General features: G+C 45.3%; 1 protein-coding gene across 5 annotated transcripts; it reads right to left on the bottom strand.

Annotated features, from left to right (window-relative positions):
- Positions 1–51: 51 nt before the first annotated feature.
- On the bottom strand, positions 52–16,869 carry farp2 (FERM, RhoGEF and pleckstrin domain protein 2). 5 transcript variants are annotated; one of them, XM_088393562.1, is made up of 28 exons: positions 16,687–16,860; positions 15,368–15,606; positions 11,049–11,153; positions 10,822–10,864; positions 10,666–10,744; positions 10,421–10,518; positions 10,184–10,298; positions 9,304–9,451; positions 9,133–9,228; positions 8,894–9,057; positions 8,698–8,766; positions 8,557–8,614; positions 8,220–8,457; positions 4,700–4,899; positions 4,375–4,464; positions 4,078–4,211; positions 3,845–3,926; positions 3,517–3,754; positions 3,299–3,429; positions 3,125–3,193; positions 2,810–2,899; positions 2,694–2,714; positions 2,463–2,545; positions 2,253–2,371; positions 1,303–1,436; positions 999–1,106; positions 721–872; positions 52–651 (listed from the first exon to the last, which is right to left on the bottom strand). In XM_088393562.1, exons 2-28 carry the CDS (start codon positions 15,581–15,583, stop codon positions 540–542), a joined length of 3,192 nt encoding a protein of 1,063 aa, XP_088249688.1. In that variant the 5' UTR covers positions 15,584–15,606; positions 16,687–16,860; the 3' UTR covers positions 52–539. The 5 variants fall into 5 exon arrangements, 4 of the variants coding, with proteins under 4 accessions (XP_088249688.1, XP_088249686.1, XP_088249685.1 ...); XM_088393560.1 differs by lacking the exon at positions 1,303–1,436 and adding an exon at positions 1,837–2,000 and having other exon boundaries at positions 16,687–16,844; XM_088393559.1 differs by lacking the exon at positions 2,694–2,714 and adding an exon at positions 1,758–2,000 and having other exon boundaries at positions 16,687–16,844.
- Positions 16,870–17,628: the final 759 nt, after the last annotated feature.

Below are 17,628 nucleotides of genomic sequence, written 5' to 3'. Positions count from 1 at the left end.
TATTAAATATATTTATTATCAGTGTATGTGAAAGATTGATGCACAGGCCAATTGTGTAGTCTGAAATGATCATTTTATTTGACAGCGTTTTAAAAAGAATCAATGATAAAACTCGAACAGGCTCCCCGAACGCACGCACGCACGCACGCACACTACACAATAAATAGATGACTAGACCTTAGCGCCTTGTGACAGACACTAAAGACGGCCTCTCTTGTTACCGACAACACAAAATGGCATGAATTGTTTAAGAACATCCATCTTAGTAGGGACCAGCCTTGGTTAATAACAAATACTGATTCAACGCCAGCACGAACAGCAGCACCGACGCACTCAAGTCTTTCGTGTGCACTTTCAGGAACTTTCCTCATCATAGTCGTCCTCGTCGTCATCATCTTCACACCTTGGCTCCTTCAACATTAGACCTGCTACACCCTCTTTGCTATGTTGGTCCTGTAAAACTTGAAACGAGCCTCCGCGCAGAAATCAATGTTAAGGTGGTTAATGAAAGGAGGCATGCAGATGTGGACTCCTCCACGTCAGCTTCCGTTCATCTTGGTGGAGAGGTCTTCTTCGCCATCTCCTTTGGCGGGGACCAGCAGGCTCACACGGCCCGTGGCGCTAGCTGCGCTCTTGATCACCTCCATCCACCTGAAAGTGCAACACAAAGTTGGAGTTAATCCAATCCAGGTGACAAAGCAGAGGAAACGAGTTGCTGACCTCTCAAAGGTGTACTCGCTCTCGGCCCGGAAAAAGTAGACGTGGGACTTGAACTGCAGCTTGAAGACGTAATCCTTGAGGATGGCGTCCGCCTCCTCTGGCGTGCTCACCGTGTAGCCCAGCAGTGGCAGGCTCGCCAGTGGGAAGTCATCCTGAGCACAACCACACAAGTATTAATAGAAACAAAGTTGGAGTAAAAAAATATTGGACACAAATATTAGATTTAAAAACACCCAGTTTCTGCAGAAAAAAAAAAGTGTCTGTGCGTGCATCCAAACCTGGTGTGTCTTGTAGAAGAACAAGCAGAAGTTGGTGAAAACCACCCAGAGTTTCTGCCAGCCGTTGCTATTCTTAAATTTCCTCAGGAGGTACCCCGATAGCTGGTTCTGCAAATCACACAGCGTTTATGAAATATTTTTAGCCACATTAACATTAGGAAGCATTTAAATTTTGGAGATAATTTTTCAGCTAGCTATCCACAACTCATAAACCCATATTCACTCTAAGCCACAATTTACAGCTCGGTGGTGTTGTTTAAACTGCAAAGCTATCTAGAAGTCGATCTCATCTTCTCGGCGGTACCTGGTTCATTCGCAGGTAATCTGTGAGCGAGAGGTTCTGGTTGCGATACCAGCAAACGTGTGTGATTGTGTTTGGTCTCTGGCCCTGACCCAAAAGGTAGCGAGGAGGCAGTTCAGGCGACGCGGCGGGGGAGACTTAACGCAACAAGGTGGGGGGAGAAAAAAAAAAGGAGAGGAAGAAGTGTTAGTAAACAGACAGCGTTAATGTGTTACATAGAAGTGCTAGAGGAAGAGTTGGAATGTTAAATTGGACAGGGAGAGGAAGTGCGGATGATACGGGAAAAGAAGAGGAATTTCATGTCACATTGGAGATGAGGAATTGCACGGGAGAGGACAAAATGGCATGCTACAATGGAGAGGAGAAGTTAGTGAGTTACAATGGACACGTTACGGTAGAGACAAAGTGCTCCAGAGTAACAGAAGAGACGTCATCCATCAGAACATTCGGCGACATACGAAAATCGACCCGCTGTGTTCCAACGTGTTCACGCCTGGCATTTGACGGTAGGTGGTCGGGGTCCGGAGGCGGCCGTACCTCCACAGCCAGGCTGTGGTCTGACATGGACACGCTGGTGTTGCGGTGCCAGCACACGTGCATGGTGGTGTTGGCGCGGTGGTGGGTCTGCTTGTCCAGAGACGTGTGCGACGAGTTCATGTCGTCTTCGGACTCCTGCTCCAGAGAAACCTCGTCCGAAGAGCCTGAGGCCGGGAAGGAAGTGAGGAGCGAAGGAGGCTTGGAAGGAGGTGAGGGAGCTGAGGCAGGATGGGGAGCTAACATGCTTACGGGACACTTCATTAAGTACACCTGCACAATGTAATCAATCACTTGTTTAAAAGACCTTCAGATTAATATAATTTGTAACCCTGAGCGATTCCTTTATTTGATAATCATGTCTGGTGTTCTAATAAAGTGTCCCATCTCCAGGTCACATGACATATTCCCTTTCTTACGATTGGAGTGATCAGTGAGGCCTCCGTCCAAGAAGACGCTGGGCTTCTCCTGAGACTTCTTTGCCGAGTCGATGGCCATGTTGAGATCTTCGATCCATTTGTTCATCTCCACTTTGGAGCTGCGTGAACATAAAACAAAACATGAATGGATTTGCAAACAAGACCAAGAGGAAGTGATGTCACGGAGAGACAGCAGGTGATGCCACTGACCTGGCTGCCACCACAATGGTCCTGTTTGCAGAATAGATGGTGAAGCAGTGAGGCACCGCCCACTCCTTCTCGCTCTCCTCCACCTGTAGAAACAAAAGTCACACACCCAATTTTGAAACGCCAAGACATGATTGGTAATGTGAGCTCTCTGCTATGAAGTGAGGAACTAAGCTGAGTACGAAAAGGTTATCAGGGGCCCGAGTGAGCTGATCTACAGCTCATCAGTCTTACCGGAGCGTCCAGAATTATGAGCTGCGGCCATTGTTTAAAAGCAAAGACACGCAAACGTTAACATGAACCCGCCATTCACACCTTCCTTCGATCCCCTCTTTTAATAAAATACTCACAATCATGCCATGGAGGGGCAGCTGTCCGTGCACTTTGAACTGGTTGGTTGCCGTGACGCCTTTGCTGGTGTAGAGGAGCATGTCTGAGAACTGGCAGATGGCAAAAAAAAATAACTCTGGGTTCTAACAGATTGTTAAGAATTCAACCCTTTTCATGCTTATTCAGGCTCTTTTTGGTGTGAGCAACCTGGCCACCAGGAGGCAGTATACAACAGTCATGAAGGCAAACAAAGACAACCACTCCAAGTGACTCACTAAAAGGTTTTGAAGGTTATTGACACGTGATTAATTTAATCGTCGATATCTCCTCCTCACCAGGAAGAACATTCTTTGCTGCAGTCCCTTCTTAGTCAGCTTGTACAGGCAGCCCTCCCGTATGAACTCCTTCCCAGAGAGAAAAGCAGGGACAGCACTTTATTTGGCGCCCTCTTGCGGACACAATAAGACACTGCACTAAATGTGAAACCTCAACTTGAAAGGCCAACTCACCCTCCCGGGTGCTGTCAAGTTGTCGATCCCGATGAGGTCTCGCTGCAGCTCAGTGAGCTTCTGGAAGTTCTCCAGGCGGATGAGGCTGCTCTGAAGTTGTGCTGTGATCTCCGCCACCTCCTTCAGAGCCTCTGCACACATTTTTTAAATTTTTCTTTCAATAATATGGAATAGAATACGGAGTGTCATTTTCTCGTGTTTTTTGTGAGTCGCCGCACCTTTGCAGTCGGTGTGGTGGCGGTGGGCGGACCCGTAATGCTTGCACAGGCGCTCCAGGATGAGCTTGTAGTGCATGAGGCGCTGGATGGGCTTGAGGAGGAAGGTGTTGAGTGGCAGGTAACACACCTTCTGCAGCTCAAACTCCTTGTAGACTGTCTCCAGCTTCTTCAACCGCTTGCTGGCCTTCTCCAGTTCTGTTAATACCTCGTCATGCTTCCGCAGGTAGCTGCTGAAGCCCTGGAGGAGGCAGTTGAGGATATAAAAAAAAATATATCTTAAAATAGCCCCTCGATAAAATGTGAGAGCAGTAAAGTAAGTGAGTCTCACCTTGAGAGCGGACATATTCTTCAGCATCACGTCACCAATTCTCTGGTAGTCGCCTTTGGCGTGAGCATTTGAGCGGCCTTCCCTGCAGGGAAACAACCAGCCAGCCAAAAAATACAAAAACCTTTTGTCTTCATTTCACAAAGCCAAACCGCTTGACAACGCCCAGATGACATCACTCCTTAATAAGGCAACTGTTTTTGCTGTGCAACACCAAGTTAGTTTCTGACACCCACCACAGAGCCAGCCGCTGATCCAGCTCCTTGAGGAAGCCGCGGTGGAACTCGTAAATAGGGTCGATGTTGGAGAAGAGCAGCGTCATCAGGCCATCCGGCATGGCGTTCTCCTTGATCACTGCACTGCGGAACCACTGTGAGGACAGAGAGGAGGACCATATAAAAAAAAAAAATTTAAAAAAACTGATGAGAAGTTTGTGGTGGTTTTTTTTTTTTTTTTTTAAGACCAAAAATTAAATGTATACATTTTAGGGGGAACAATTTCTAATTTTACTTAAGGCCATATCACCCACTCACCACAGTGATGACTTCCAAGTCCTTCAGGTAGGTTCTTTCCGTGGTCAAAATCTCTTTGGCAATGAAGTAGGCCTTGTCAGCAGGATACCTCTGAGGACCAAATAAGATCATATTTCAAAAAAAATAAAAATAAATCTCCGCAAAACATAAACACCTTTCCTGCAGCTACGACAGTGGAACCTTTAAGAACTCCTTTAAAAAAGGTACATTTTGAGATGAGGTCAAATAGTTAGCCTCTAGTTTGCAAAAATTGAATAAACTGGGAGGGGGTGGGGTGTACTGTGAGGCAAGGTGGTGGGGGGGGGGGGGGGGGGGGGGCGTATACCTTCCTCCTGCCCTCCTCCTCCTCCTCTAGTCTGGCATTGCTGCCCACCTCGCTCAGGACGGGGCTTTGCATAGGAGAGGAGACGTTGGTGGTGGTGGTCTGGCCCGGTAAGCTGAGTGTGGACATCTGGAAGGAGGGCGACAGGCAAAGTGGGCCGGCGGCGTCCAAGGGGAACAGACGGGGGCTGTCCAACGGCATGTCTGCACACAACGATTAGGATATAGGTGTCAAAGTCCAAAACCACATTTGCTGTAGGAACTTCTTGGAGAAAAAAAAATTGATAACAATATGTATTTTTTTTTGGGTGAGTAGACAACAATTTCTGCTGTGCAAACAGTTCTTCCTGCTCTAAATTCCTGTGGTCAATGAAAAAGTGGCTAATGTTTCCCACATTTTCTCCCCTATTGTTTGGCCAAGCCTCACCGAGAAGATCGGATGATTCAGACTTCAAATCAAACCACAACAAAAACTGAGGCATTACTAACATCATCCTGCAGTCTCCTCTTAGGTCAGCACACAGCTGCTCTTCCACTTGTCTAAATACAGCACACAGAAAGAAAATAACGGGGGAAGAAAAAAAAAAAAAGGGGGTGGGAATGGAACAAGGCGAAAGGGAAGAGAAAGAAAAAAAGTCTCTCCATGACCCGGAAACAATTGCTTGCGGCTAATCAGGAATGTGGTCCGTCTGGAGGGCGTGGAGTTGTTTATAGTTTATCTACAACCGGCCTGCAGCAGGCAGGAGGGAGAGAGAGAGAGAAGGAGGGAGGGGCCGCTTTTCTTTGGAATGACTTTGGCTACAGCTTGTCCAAATAAAAGAACACATAATTAAGATCCAGTTAATCCTGTTGCTGTCTAACTGCAAACGAAACGCATGTTTGCTTGTTTTTAACCCCCAAAAGGGGGTATAAAAGTTGGAAAGTTTTTTTTTTTCATCTCCAAAAAGAATGTTTAAGTCCAACGTGTGTGGTACTTGTCTTTATTCTTTTCGAGAGAAACATACAAAACATTTAAAATATACATGTGTTGCGGTGACGAACGGACGTCTAAGTTAAGTGCTGGTGAATTGGAAGAAGTAGAAATAATTATGACGCCAAAGTTATAATATGGCTAAAATATACCCTATGGTGTAAGAAATAAAAAAAAAAAATGAAACATACACCTGAGACCAAAAAAGTGCTCGGAAGGCACAGAAACGCAAAAGCTGTACATGCAAAAAATAAAAATGGACCTTCAGAAAGACAAAAAAAATACAACCCAAAAGTATATTTCTTCAATTGAAGATTACCAAGCACTTATTTAAATTAGGTGTTCATTTAGGAGGAGGCTTACGGTTGATGTTACTTCAGCGACGGACTTTTACACGTCTGCGCATGGCACAAATGAAGCCTGCAATGAGTCTTCTACATTCACAAGGGACAAAATGGCTCATCAACAGCCCATATTCTTCTTCAACGCACCAAAATGAAGCAGTGGTCAACATCCACCCTAACACAACTCCAACAACAGCTGCTTTAACCTGCAGGTGTCAGCAAAGGATCAATGCAATTACTTCCGACTCCACCCTAAGACTCAAACAAGAAGCACCGAGGACACCTCAAGATCAGGATTTACAAACCGCAGCGAGTGACAATATTTAGACACGCATTTAAAAAACAAACACATGCAGTAAGAGTTTCTTGCATGTGTGAAGACGTGGAAAGAATAAGACTAACCTTCAATGGCAACTGCTTTGCAATGAGACAATTCGTGTGCTACAATGGCTTTATGGTCACTACTGATGCCGATTTCAAATGGCCGCCCACAAATTGTTACTATTACTGTTACACATTAACCTTTTTAAAGTGCACAAAATAACTAACAACAAATCTATTAATACTCTTGAAGCGTCTGCGAAGTGTAAAACGCCGCCTCTTGCTTCACTGTTGCACCAAAAAAAAAAAAAAAAATCATTTGCGCAAGCCTGCTTTGTTAAGAACGCATATCCATGTTGCTTCAGTGCAGAAAGAAGCTGTTGGCCACCAAGGTAAATTATGTACAGATTATGTAATGCTAGTAACATAAGGTAGAATAGCAACTTAAGCGACATGGCTTTTTTTTTTGCAATTCCTGAATGTGGACAGAAGAGCAACAATATGTGAAGCCTATTTTCATTCTAAGGATGAAGTGGTTACGAAGAAGTGCTGCAGATGTGTAACAATGTAAATGTTACTTCAGTTAAAAAAAAAAAAGTTTTACCGGACGTTTGTCTGAGTTTAGTTCAAGGCCATAAGAGGACTCTTCTTAGAGGGATAGGACTTTGCAGAGTTCCAGGAACCGTTGGGGTATTTGACTGGAATCTTCCAGGAATTAGTGGACAAGGGCCAAGGATAGAAGTTACCTTAGGGTGGAAATGCAGCTTTTGGGCCCAAAACATTGTTTACTGTCACTTTACAGTGACACGTTTTTTCTTAGGTGCTCAAATAAAGAGCCATGAAATTTGCGTCGTCCAATTGGGACTTCGAGTGCCTTCGGCAAACTTAACCCCAGAACCTTTAAGGGGGGGGACATTGGTAGAACTGAAGCTTTGAGGGGTGCTGGATTGGACTCCATTCAGCTCCACGGACTACTAAAAGTCTTGTGGCGTTTGCATTCTCCAAAAGAGGGGGTTTGAGTAGCTCGATGGTCAAAGTGACCCAGCTTTGGTTGGATTACAACTAAATGTGCGCTGGTCCAGGAGGGTCTGCGAGGGCCAAGGCCTGCAGGTTATGGCACTGAAGGAGAAAGCTCTCAATCCCGGCATTCCCGGTGAGCGAGTTGCTGTAAAATAGGTTCTGCTCCGGCGGAAGGACGCTATCGGAGCCCCAGTCCGAATCGGAATCGGTGCTGCCGTTCCCGGAGCCTTCTGTGGCGGTGGGCGGGTAGCTGAGCTGCTCCAGCTGCTCTACCAAGTCGCTGAACTGCATGGCCGAGCTGCTCTCGGAGCGCACTGAGCACGCCGGGAAGTTGACCATGGAGCTGGCCTCCGATTGGACGTCGGAGCCCGGCAGGCGCAAAGAGGAGGCCGAGTCGGGAACGGCCGACATGGACTCGCCGGCGGAGCTGAGCCCTAGGTTGTCCAGGGAGCTGCACTCGGAACGGTTGTTGAGCAAAGAGCTGGTCTCGGAATGACCCACCACGCTGTCGGGGAAGAGGTTGACGCTGCCGCTCAGGTCTTCCATACCGAAGAGCCCGTTCTTAGCCGACTCGCAGTCAAACTGCTCCACGTTGTCACCGTGCCCGTAAGGGTAAGCCTCCACCCCGCCCCCGTAGAAGGACATTTGCGTGGGGTCGTCATCGATAAACTCCTCGGTGACGCGCAGCGGCGAGAACATTTGTTTGGTACGCAAAAGCTCGGCCTCGAAAGCCTCGGGTGTGAGAACTCCCTGCCTGCCTGCCCTCCTGCTAAAAGACTTACGAGCCTCATTTTGGGGCGCCTGCAACTGCAGGCTGCCGCCTTCTACACACGCAAACGCGGGGCTGAGGTGAGCGGAGGTGGGAGCACCTGGGAAAGAGCAGTGAGTCGGGGAATTGGCGCCGTTGACGACTTCTTCCTTCGGAGGGATGTGAGGCGGCTGCTGAGGGGACGCCGGCGAGGACGGCATGGAGGGTGAAGGCTGTTGCTGCTGAACCAGGTGGTGGTCTTTGCGTGGGCTGACGCCGGTGACGTGCGACGAGTGGAAGGACAGCGAGGACGAGGGAGGCGAGCACGGCGTCCGGAGACGCTCGTTGAACGACAAGCTCTGGAGACCGCAACACAAGACCGTGATGAAGGTAAAGTTACCAGAAGCTTCAATACTGTAGTCGCTAGCTAACTGCAGAAAAGAATTCAAGTGACTGACCTGTTTTGGCACATCTATGGTAAGAGAGCGAGATGACGTTTGTACTCGACTGTTCCTCCTGCCAAATCGAGGTATCGTTAAGACATTGCGACATAAGTGAACTGACTGGTCCGTTTCAAATCAACACACACACACACACACCTCTGATACGGTGTCCTCTTGGCTCCGTTTTCCCTCACGTACTCCACGAGCTGCTTCTGCGTGCGCCCACTGAAAAGAACAAAACTACCATCAATCACTTGAAAACATTGTTTGCCTAACAGTCGGATTGCCAAAGTCTTTCTCAGCGTATCTATGAAAATAGGGAGGTAGAATTACAAAACCAAGCCAAGCACACCTGTATCGGAAAGAAGAGCCTCTGGTGAACAGTATGGTCTTGGGTTTTGGTTGGGGTTGGTCAAAGAGACGGAAAAAGGAGTGATACTCCACGCAGATCTTCCAGAAGACCTTGCACTGGTCCCTGCTGCCCATCATGAACTCCAGAGTGTCTTGATGTGGGCCCTGGAACCACGAGAGAGACCGCGTCCATTAAACCTGACCTGATCAGATCAGTCACCAATGTGTTTAGAAACGTACGTGAACTTCCGGGTGGAGCTTGATCAGAAAGCGCTTCCTCTTGAAGCTCAGCTTGCGAATCTTGGACCAATTGAAGGTGTTTATTTTGGTGTGGCCCTGAAAAACAAACCCGGGTGTATTCAGGCAGGATTGTCACTCCAACGAAGCACATGTGAGCGAACGGAAAATCACCTGAAAGACCTGAAGGCCCATGTGAGCCACGGCCAGGTTAATCTTGGTGCCTTCCCGGTCGGCCGCCGGGTGGAAGCGCACGCCGTACATCTCCAACTTGCGTGCAATCTCTAAGATTTGGAAGTCGGATTCGGCGGGGGTCTGGCCACTGAATGGGATCAAGAACACACCTGCACTCATCCAACTGGACACATAAATGGAGTGCTGCAAGGCTCAATCCCTGAGCCACTTTTACATTTAAGGCTATGCTAACCTAGATTATCCCGACTTTCACGTGCGATACAAGCAACTAAAAACAATTTGAATAAAAATAAAGAAAAAGATTACAAAGCATGTTAGGCGGACATATCTGACCAATCATCACCACATTCTAATTTTGGGTGATCCGTTAAGCGGTTAAATCTCCTTAGCGCCCTCCCCTGCTGCCCTACTGGCCTTAAGGCTAATAGAGCGAGGACGGAGAGAGAGACGGAGGAGGATGGGGGGGATTAGGCTCCTTGTACTTCCAACTCTGGCAAACGAGGGAAGAGATTAGTAAACTAGTGCAAAGGGTTGAAAAGACACTGTTGGAGGAGAAGGGAGGTGGGAAAAGAGCAAAAATGCACTCTTTACCAACACCAAATAGAATCACTGGATTTAAAAAAAAAAAATTCAAATAAGTACAAATAAACCACCTAACAAAAAAAAAAAACAAGGATCATGAAATCCATATGTATAGAAATAAAACATTTTTGGAATGTTTGGAAGCCAAACACAGTCCCTCAAAGTAAAAACCAAAATAAATAACTAACCATAGAAAAAACATTTTTGCTAATATTTTATTTTAATTTAATTAATATAAATGCTTATGAAACACAAATAATAAAGGCCATAGACTTACAAGTGTCTGCGGTGGAAGTCCACAATGGCCTCCAGGACCTTCTCTTGATACGGCAACAGCTTATTATTCATCAGGAAGTCTCGGTCGGCGGCCGCATCGTAGTCGCCGATCTCGGCTGGGGATGAAAGGCAGGAGGGAGGGATTATTCCATTTCTTGTGTTCACCATATTGCATTCCTTCAGAAATTGCATTTTCGACTTGCATGACATAATGATAACCAAATGTTTTTTCGTGTACATTGGACGAGGTGAGAGGCGATGAGGGCTCCGGTGTTTTCTGTGCAGATCAAGCGTCCCTCCATCAAATCCCTTTTCATCTGCAGGGAGAACAAGTATCTAAAAAAAAAAAAAAGGGGGGGTGGGGGGATAATGAAACGCATGTTTAGTGTCAAAATAAGCCGAGTCAGATTGTGTGTACAATGCAAAGTCAAGTCCAGATTTGGCTGGTTCATTGTTGTGATTTGTGAGTTTGTAATTTAGGACCTGGTGAACTCCTCCTGCAGCTGACCGGGGTCTGGGGGGAAGAATTTCACAGCCAGTCTAAACAGAGAATTTGCCGGTCCTGAAAAACAAAAACAAAACATTCGATGACACCGTATCCTGTGTTATTAAATTCATATTAATGTTATTCGAACTTACTTCTGACTTGCTTCACAATGAGCTTGGTGGGCTCCAGCCAAAACTGAATGAACACAAACAGAAATCACCATTGGCCTGGATTGTACAATTATACAGGCAAAAGTATTGGGACACATGCTACTGTGAATTTTGGCTGAAAACCTTTTTTATTTTATTTTTTTTAAACAATACTTGTCATTGTTGACAGTTTGTTCAGTGTGTGTGTGTGCCGACATGGATCTACACACCCAGCTCATCTGCATGTTCTGGAACTCCAGCCCAAAGTAATCACTCTCAATGAGGTTGCCTCGGAGAAACACCTCCGAGAGAAGATCCTGCCCTAAAGCTCTCAGCTGAAAGGACGAGACAAAAAAAAAAAAAGAAAACAAATATTATTAGTAATAATCTCATCCCAGTGTCAACAGCAATATTAAAAAAAAAAAAAAACTTTGACATATCTGATGAAGAAGAGTTTTCATAACCGGCATTCATCCAAATTCAACAATGGCTTCAATGGAAGAATACTTTTCGAACTGCCTAAATCAGACTTAAACCCAATAGAACATGTTGGGCGATCTGACAAGACGTGATGTGCAAAAGATATCGCACCCCGGAACACTCCACACGCTGTAAAAGATAATTTGGTGACGAGCCTTGGTGGAGGTCTGAACTCTTGCTTGAAGTTCAAAGTTGCTCTGCCAATTCATGGGCAGCGAAACCGCGTGGCTAGAATAAAAATATCTGGGACATGACATCATCCAGAAAAAACCTGAACATGTTTTTTCAGTCATTTATTTACTTGTTTGGGTGGTCGGGCTCGACAGAGCTTTATATAGCAATTATTAAAGCGTCATTTTTTTCACACTATATAACAAATAACGGCAAACAGCGGTGCGTTCCCATCAACGAGAGCAAGAAGTGTGGCCAAGTGTGGCTCCTGGCAGGCTTCTTCTGGGTTTATTTTCTCTGGGCCAACTAACTAATTACTACGTACTCAGCACACACGTCACTTGAGGTTTGGACATGTAGCGGGCAAAATTATAGGCTCAGACATCTGGTTGTAATGTAAAATAGTATTTTTAAAAGGGGAAAACTTTTTAAAAAGGAACTGGCCCACATTGGTAAAAGTAGCGCGAGTCAATTTGAGATGTTGTGAAGCACACCCACTTAGAAGAAGACAAATACTTTCAGCTCGCAACAGCTCATACGCGTTGTAAAAGTCATTCTTCCATGAGTCTTCCGTGTCTCCTTTCAGTCCGTCCCAAACCAAAGAATAAAATCTGCCATCACATAGTTTCCACAAATCATCTGAGTCAATTCACAATCCAGACGTTTTGCAATCCGGAGGTACATTCGGAGGTGTTTTGTCTCACGTTACAACGTTTTGCAAAGTTCACCGAGCTATGATATCATGTCATCCGCCGTCCACCGATGTTTGGCTGGCTTTCATGAACACAAAGATGGACCCAGATTGTCATCAAATCGGCAACAGAGTGATATGCTGGCTAGCGGCGTGTCTCAGAAGTCGAGCGCTAAAGCGGGTTAGCGGGTCACGCAATCACGTTCGGAGAAAGTGGCGGCCACGGATTAGGACAAAGCAGCTGTTCAATCAGGAGATACCATGTCTAGATTGCATCTTCAATCCAGGGTGAAACTTCAACTCGGTGGGCTCACCAAGTGTTTACGTCAAATACCCGGCTACCGTTAGCAAGCTAAAACATTTATTTTCCAAACGGAGGTGTTGAGGACATGTGTGAGAATACGCAGTAATCAGGATTATCGTGTTAGTCTACTCAGTGCACCTGCGTAACCTGGATTAGGTACAACTTTAGCGAGGGCCATCTTTGACAGTCTAACGAGTGTTAAACAATCAGTATTAAATATCCCATTACCCAAAAATGTAATTAAATGGGGGGAAAAAAAAGATTTCCGAAACAGATTTAATTCATTCTTGGAAATCAAAACAATGACGTCTCGTTAATCCGTAACATTGTTAGCCGGATTAAGTGTTTAGTGTAATGTGTTACATTATTATATGATTATGATATGATAATAATCATGATAACAGAGTGCTTCTTTTATAAAAACACACATAAATACATACATTCAACACCGATGCATCTAATCCACCCGAAAGAAAGAAAAACTCTGGCACCAAGGAAACAACTCTTCTCCTTAGTCTTCCTTTGACACATTAAAAGAAGTGGTTAGTTATGATAATCGTTAAACCCGTTGCATAATCCACAACATCGCCGTAGCGCTCTCTATCCCTGCGGTTAAAATTCCTGACCCAAACGTCGCTTCCGCCCCCCCCCGGCTGCAAGCTCAAACTTTGGACTCTCCTTCCTTGCGGTTGTCACCGTTGCTATTTATGTGCCTGTTTGCCTAAAAGCGGAGCCCGTCCGTCCACATCTAATGAATGCAGCGCCGTCCGTCTGTACGCGGCGAGGCTCCGCATGTGAGTGAAGGCCCAGTGGAGGGGCAAGGCTGTGCGCCGCATCAAAGGAGCCTGTGTTTCGGTCACCACAAGGCCCGTCTTTCTCCTGCGCCGCCGGCGGGAGGGGCCTCAGCGCCAGAACCACCAAGCTAGCATATGTTAGTTAAAATATTTTTTTTTTTAAAAAATGCAGAAATCAATTGCTACAATAACAGTGGTGGTAAACCGCGGAACGCTAGCTCGAGTGATACGGATTTTTATTTTAAATCAGTATAATGTTGGTAAGCTCGGCCATGTTTGTCAGAATTGACAAATCAGGCGAAGCCGTACAGCTTTTAGCGCGGCGAGCATAACGGTTCACATGGACGACGAATATGACAAAATGTGCGAGGGCGGGCGGTCGCTTAAAAGGCCACAACCATTTCAAACATTCACCACTGCAATTTGGTGTCTATTCTTGTTCTCCGTGTACAGGAAAAGGGCAAAATCCCGGGATTAAAAAAAAAAAGGACTGCAGCTGTCCTCAAAGCGAGAACTAAACATCTAGAACAAATTCTGCTGCTCGTCGAGCAGACATTGGAAACAACGTTATTGCCTCAACAGTGCCTCTTTACAAAAGACCGGCCCACGACACCTCGTGCTGAATGAAGAGAGGCACTCAGAAGCCATCTTGTTTCTTGGCAGCCCGCTGGACGGGGTCACGGCCACACATACATTCTGCTTTCCCGACGTCTGAAGGTACCACTGACAACCACGTTTGGACCGAACACAAACTATTGCGTCACCCCTCGTGTCTCACGTGCTTTTGTTTGCGGGGGGGGGGGGACTACATGGGGGATGCAAAATGCTATCTTGGCTGAACGTTTGTCAACAAGTCGATACCAGACAGCCAAGTATTTTTCCCCTTGCATGTTTGTGCTTGAGTTATATTATCGGTGCAATGCTGCAAGTGTGTAAGGGGATAGCGGGACGCCAGAGTGTGAAGTTTAACACACACCCCCACACACTTTGTTGTTGACATCGGCGCGCATCTACTGTTATCAAGTTGCGCAAAAAGCTGCAGCAGCCGCATAAACATCGGCGAGGCACTTTCAAAATGGCTACCAAATGTAATGCGCATGGGATGACAAATGTGTTTTCCGCATATGGACGGATGCAGATGTTTTCTTACTTGGGAATATAGACCTTTTTTTTAACATATCCAAACGCATGGGTTAAGTTCAAGCCAGTTTAAATCCACGAAGTGAACTGATTTAACTTGCCTATTAGTTACAGGGTTTGAGACAACATATGGCGTCTTAGATTATAAAACATCCGTCTCAGCAGTGCACCACAGAATCCAAACTGCTGAGGCTACTTGGGGGATTTATTAGGGTGCAGTATTTAATTACACAACGTCATCAGTGAGTCTTCAATGCTTCTTTCACGCCGGTGATTTAACACCGGCCTGGACTTAAAAAGACAGGAAAGAGGCTCATTCCTATTGGCTTCCTTATTGCTTCCTATGTGAATGGCTACTGCAGCAAGTTGGCAGGCCGACAGCGGGCCGACAGGAAAGCACATCACTTCCCTCCAAAGTCACTTTCATTAAAACGGGACAAAGGACTGCAAATTTTAGCTTTGGAATGACATTTGAATATTTTCAATGCAACAAACGATCGTGAATAAACACACACACTGACCAGAACAAATATCTTTTTTTTCTTTCTTCTTCAAATGAGGGTATATCGAGCTATATCACCTTTAGCGACACAGCCTCAAAAGCTGAGTGGTAAACATGAGTCAGCAGTGATAATGTTAGCGATAATCATTACACGGCAAAAATCAATTTGGGTTTACAGATAGTAAAATCATCATTAGATTGAGACAGGAAAACACCCAATCGTTATCTAATCAAAAGAACCGATGTCCTCAGCAAAGACAATACCGCAAACGTAAAGCGCCTCCAATTTCAACAATGTGAAGGCGGTAAATAAGACGGCATAACTCGGGAGGGGAAGGGATTTTCGCGGCAAAGCCAGACTGCAGCTGTCACCAACACGCAAACCGGGTCAAACATGGCCCTGCTGTGCATGGCTAACTAACAGCAGACTTATCGCAGTGTGCCAGAAAGGCAGAAGAAACACTCACGTCTAGATCGAAGAACTCCTGGGACTCGTCCAGACCCTGAACGCGGACCTGAAGCCCCCGACCGAGACCCTTGGCGGCGGGGGTGCCCCCTACCACCACCACGTTAGTACTGAGGCTCTGGCCTGGCTCCAGTGTGCTGATGCCTGCGTTGAATTGGGCACCCAGTCTTGTGCCTGGGGTCTGCAGGACCCGGTAGGATCCCTCGATGTCCCCCATGACTGCGCCCAAACGAGCAGCACCTAAGAGAAAAGAATGGAAAACGTTTTATTACTCTAAAATTGTTGTATTTGAGTAAAAACTATGCCACGTTCAAGAAATGTTTGTGTTTTCTTTTTTTTGGTAGTTAAGATAAAACAATTTTATCACAATTGCGACACATGATGGCAATTCAGGTATTTGTAATCAATGTCCATGAGTAGTCAAATGTCCTCCTATTCAATCTTACGAAAGTAGATAGGGTGCTTCCAAAGTTTAAAATCTAAATATACCTTAAACTACGATGCCAAAATATTTTTTCTGGCACTAACACTGTTTATTAGAAGCCTGGCACAGAGCGGGATGTTCTGACACTCTTAAAGCACTACACTGAGAGCATACAAATTCAGATTGGTACAAATCGGTGTGCTTTTCAGCCAATAGTTTTTAGTTTTGTCCTCAAGAAGTATTTTCAGGTAGGTGAGTGACGACTAATCATAAAGTAGTAGTTACTTTTAAGTAAGTGAAGCGTTTGGGTGTTTATTTTTGGTTTAAACTATCATGGTAAGAAATTATAAACATACTGGGTTTAGTGTCCAAAACCCTGAGAAAAGTCAAAGTATTCTGTTTTTATACGGTAGTATTCGGGATTTTTGGCTCACGTTTTGTCCATCATCCATTTTATGGTTACACTCACAATGAATCAAACCTCTATTGTTAGAAAAACATACATTTTAACTACGAGCATACGATGGGTGAATTTAAGCAGCCCAGCACGACTCATGTTACACATGTTTTAATTGTGGCGTTCTATTTTGATTGTAACAACCGAAGGAATATAATATAAAAGGTTAATGTCCCACTGAAAATTAAAAATACACAAATATTGTACCATAAATACGCTTCGCTGCGTCAAAGTCCCAATGGGTCATTGTTTAACATCGAGCCAAACGAGTTAAATGTCATATTCGAAAGGGGGAAAAAGTTTAACGTGGCGTTGTTTTTTTCGGCTCCTTAAGTAAGCTCGAACTCCCGAGAGTTTTTATTTTACTTGACAAAGACATAAACATGGCGTAGCAGAAAAGAAAATGAGAATTACTTTGCTTTAAGAAATAGACGCTTACCCAATGGGTTGGTGTCGAGAGAAGGCTGCAAAAAGTTTGGGATCAGGGGACAACTCGTCGCTCCATGGCCCCAGGCCCGTCGTCCAAAGTAAGTGCGCACCCGACGCCGCTTTCTGATTGGCTCCAGTGTACTAACTCGGCCTCTTATTGGCTGAGATGTGGCGTCTGGTTTGCTAGCCCAGTTTGACCGCCTCCCTCCTCATCCTTGGCTCAAATTAGCCGTGATGGACGGGAGGGATTAACATGTTTCCAAATAATGTCAGGAACTAACTAACTACACAATCAAACAAAAAACGGTTTTTTTCATGAATTCCGTGCCCCCAAACAGCTGCAAAACGTGCCATTATCGTTAATCCTGTCGCATGTCTTCAACTGGGTTAAAGTTCGCAGTGACATGCAAACAGGTTTTACGATACATTTAGACACGTTTGCCCGAAGATATAATGTGGCAAATTAACAATTATTCTCGCCATTCCAACAAATATCAAGTGAAGTTAAGTGTCTTTTTAGTTGTTTTGTACAGACTTTAAAACGCGAGTCAAAAGGCGCAGAAATGGTATCTGTGGCAAGCAGCACCCCCTAGTGTAGCGGAATCGCCATTGCTATGGAACGAGCCTCATGTCAAAATACCTGATTTATGTTTTGTATTTATTCTGTACCTGCCCGAATTGGTCTTTAATATGCCTGCATAATTTCTTCAGCAAAATATTGATTCATTAAAGCAACTTCCGTAGGTAATCAACGTTTAAAGCATTTGTAAATAAAATAAAATCACTGCAGTTTAGTCAATTTGTGATGTCAGCAATGTCGTTCACCATATCCGTTCATTGATCTGGCCCAAATTCATGCAAGCTTTTCTTAATAAAGCTTAACTCTAATCATCAACAAAGAGGGCCCTCCCCAAATTGTCCCTATTAAAGTTGGAAGTATACGATTGTCTCT

This window comes from Syngnathus floridae, chromosome 13 (genome assembly GCF_059516105.1).
Source record: "Syngnathus floridae isolate MCC-2025c chromosome 13, RoL_Sflo_1.0, whole genome shotgun sequence".
NCBI lineage: Eukaryota > Metazoa > Chordata > Actinopteri > Syngnathiformes > Syngnathidae > Syngnathus > Syngnathus floridae.
This window is presented reverse-complemented; position numbering and strand designations above follow the sequence as displayed.

Excerpts from the sequence above, each read along its gene's own strand:
- farp2 (XM_088393559.1), bottom strand. The coding sequence starts at position 15,583 with ATGGGGGACATCGAGGGATCCTACCGGGTCCTGCAGACCCCAGGCACA. Across the intron at positions 8,615-8,697 it reads AAGAGGACACCGTATCAGAG|GAGGAACAGTCGAGTACAAA; the intron begins GTGTGTGTGTGT and ends TCGATTTGGCAG. Across the intron at positions 4,900-8,219 it reads GACTCACTGCTCTTTCCCAG|ACATGCCGTTGGACAGCCCC; the intron begins GTGCTCCCACCT and ends CGTTGTGTGCAG.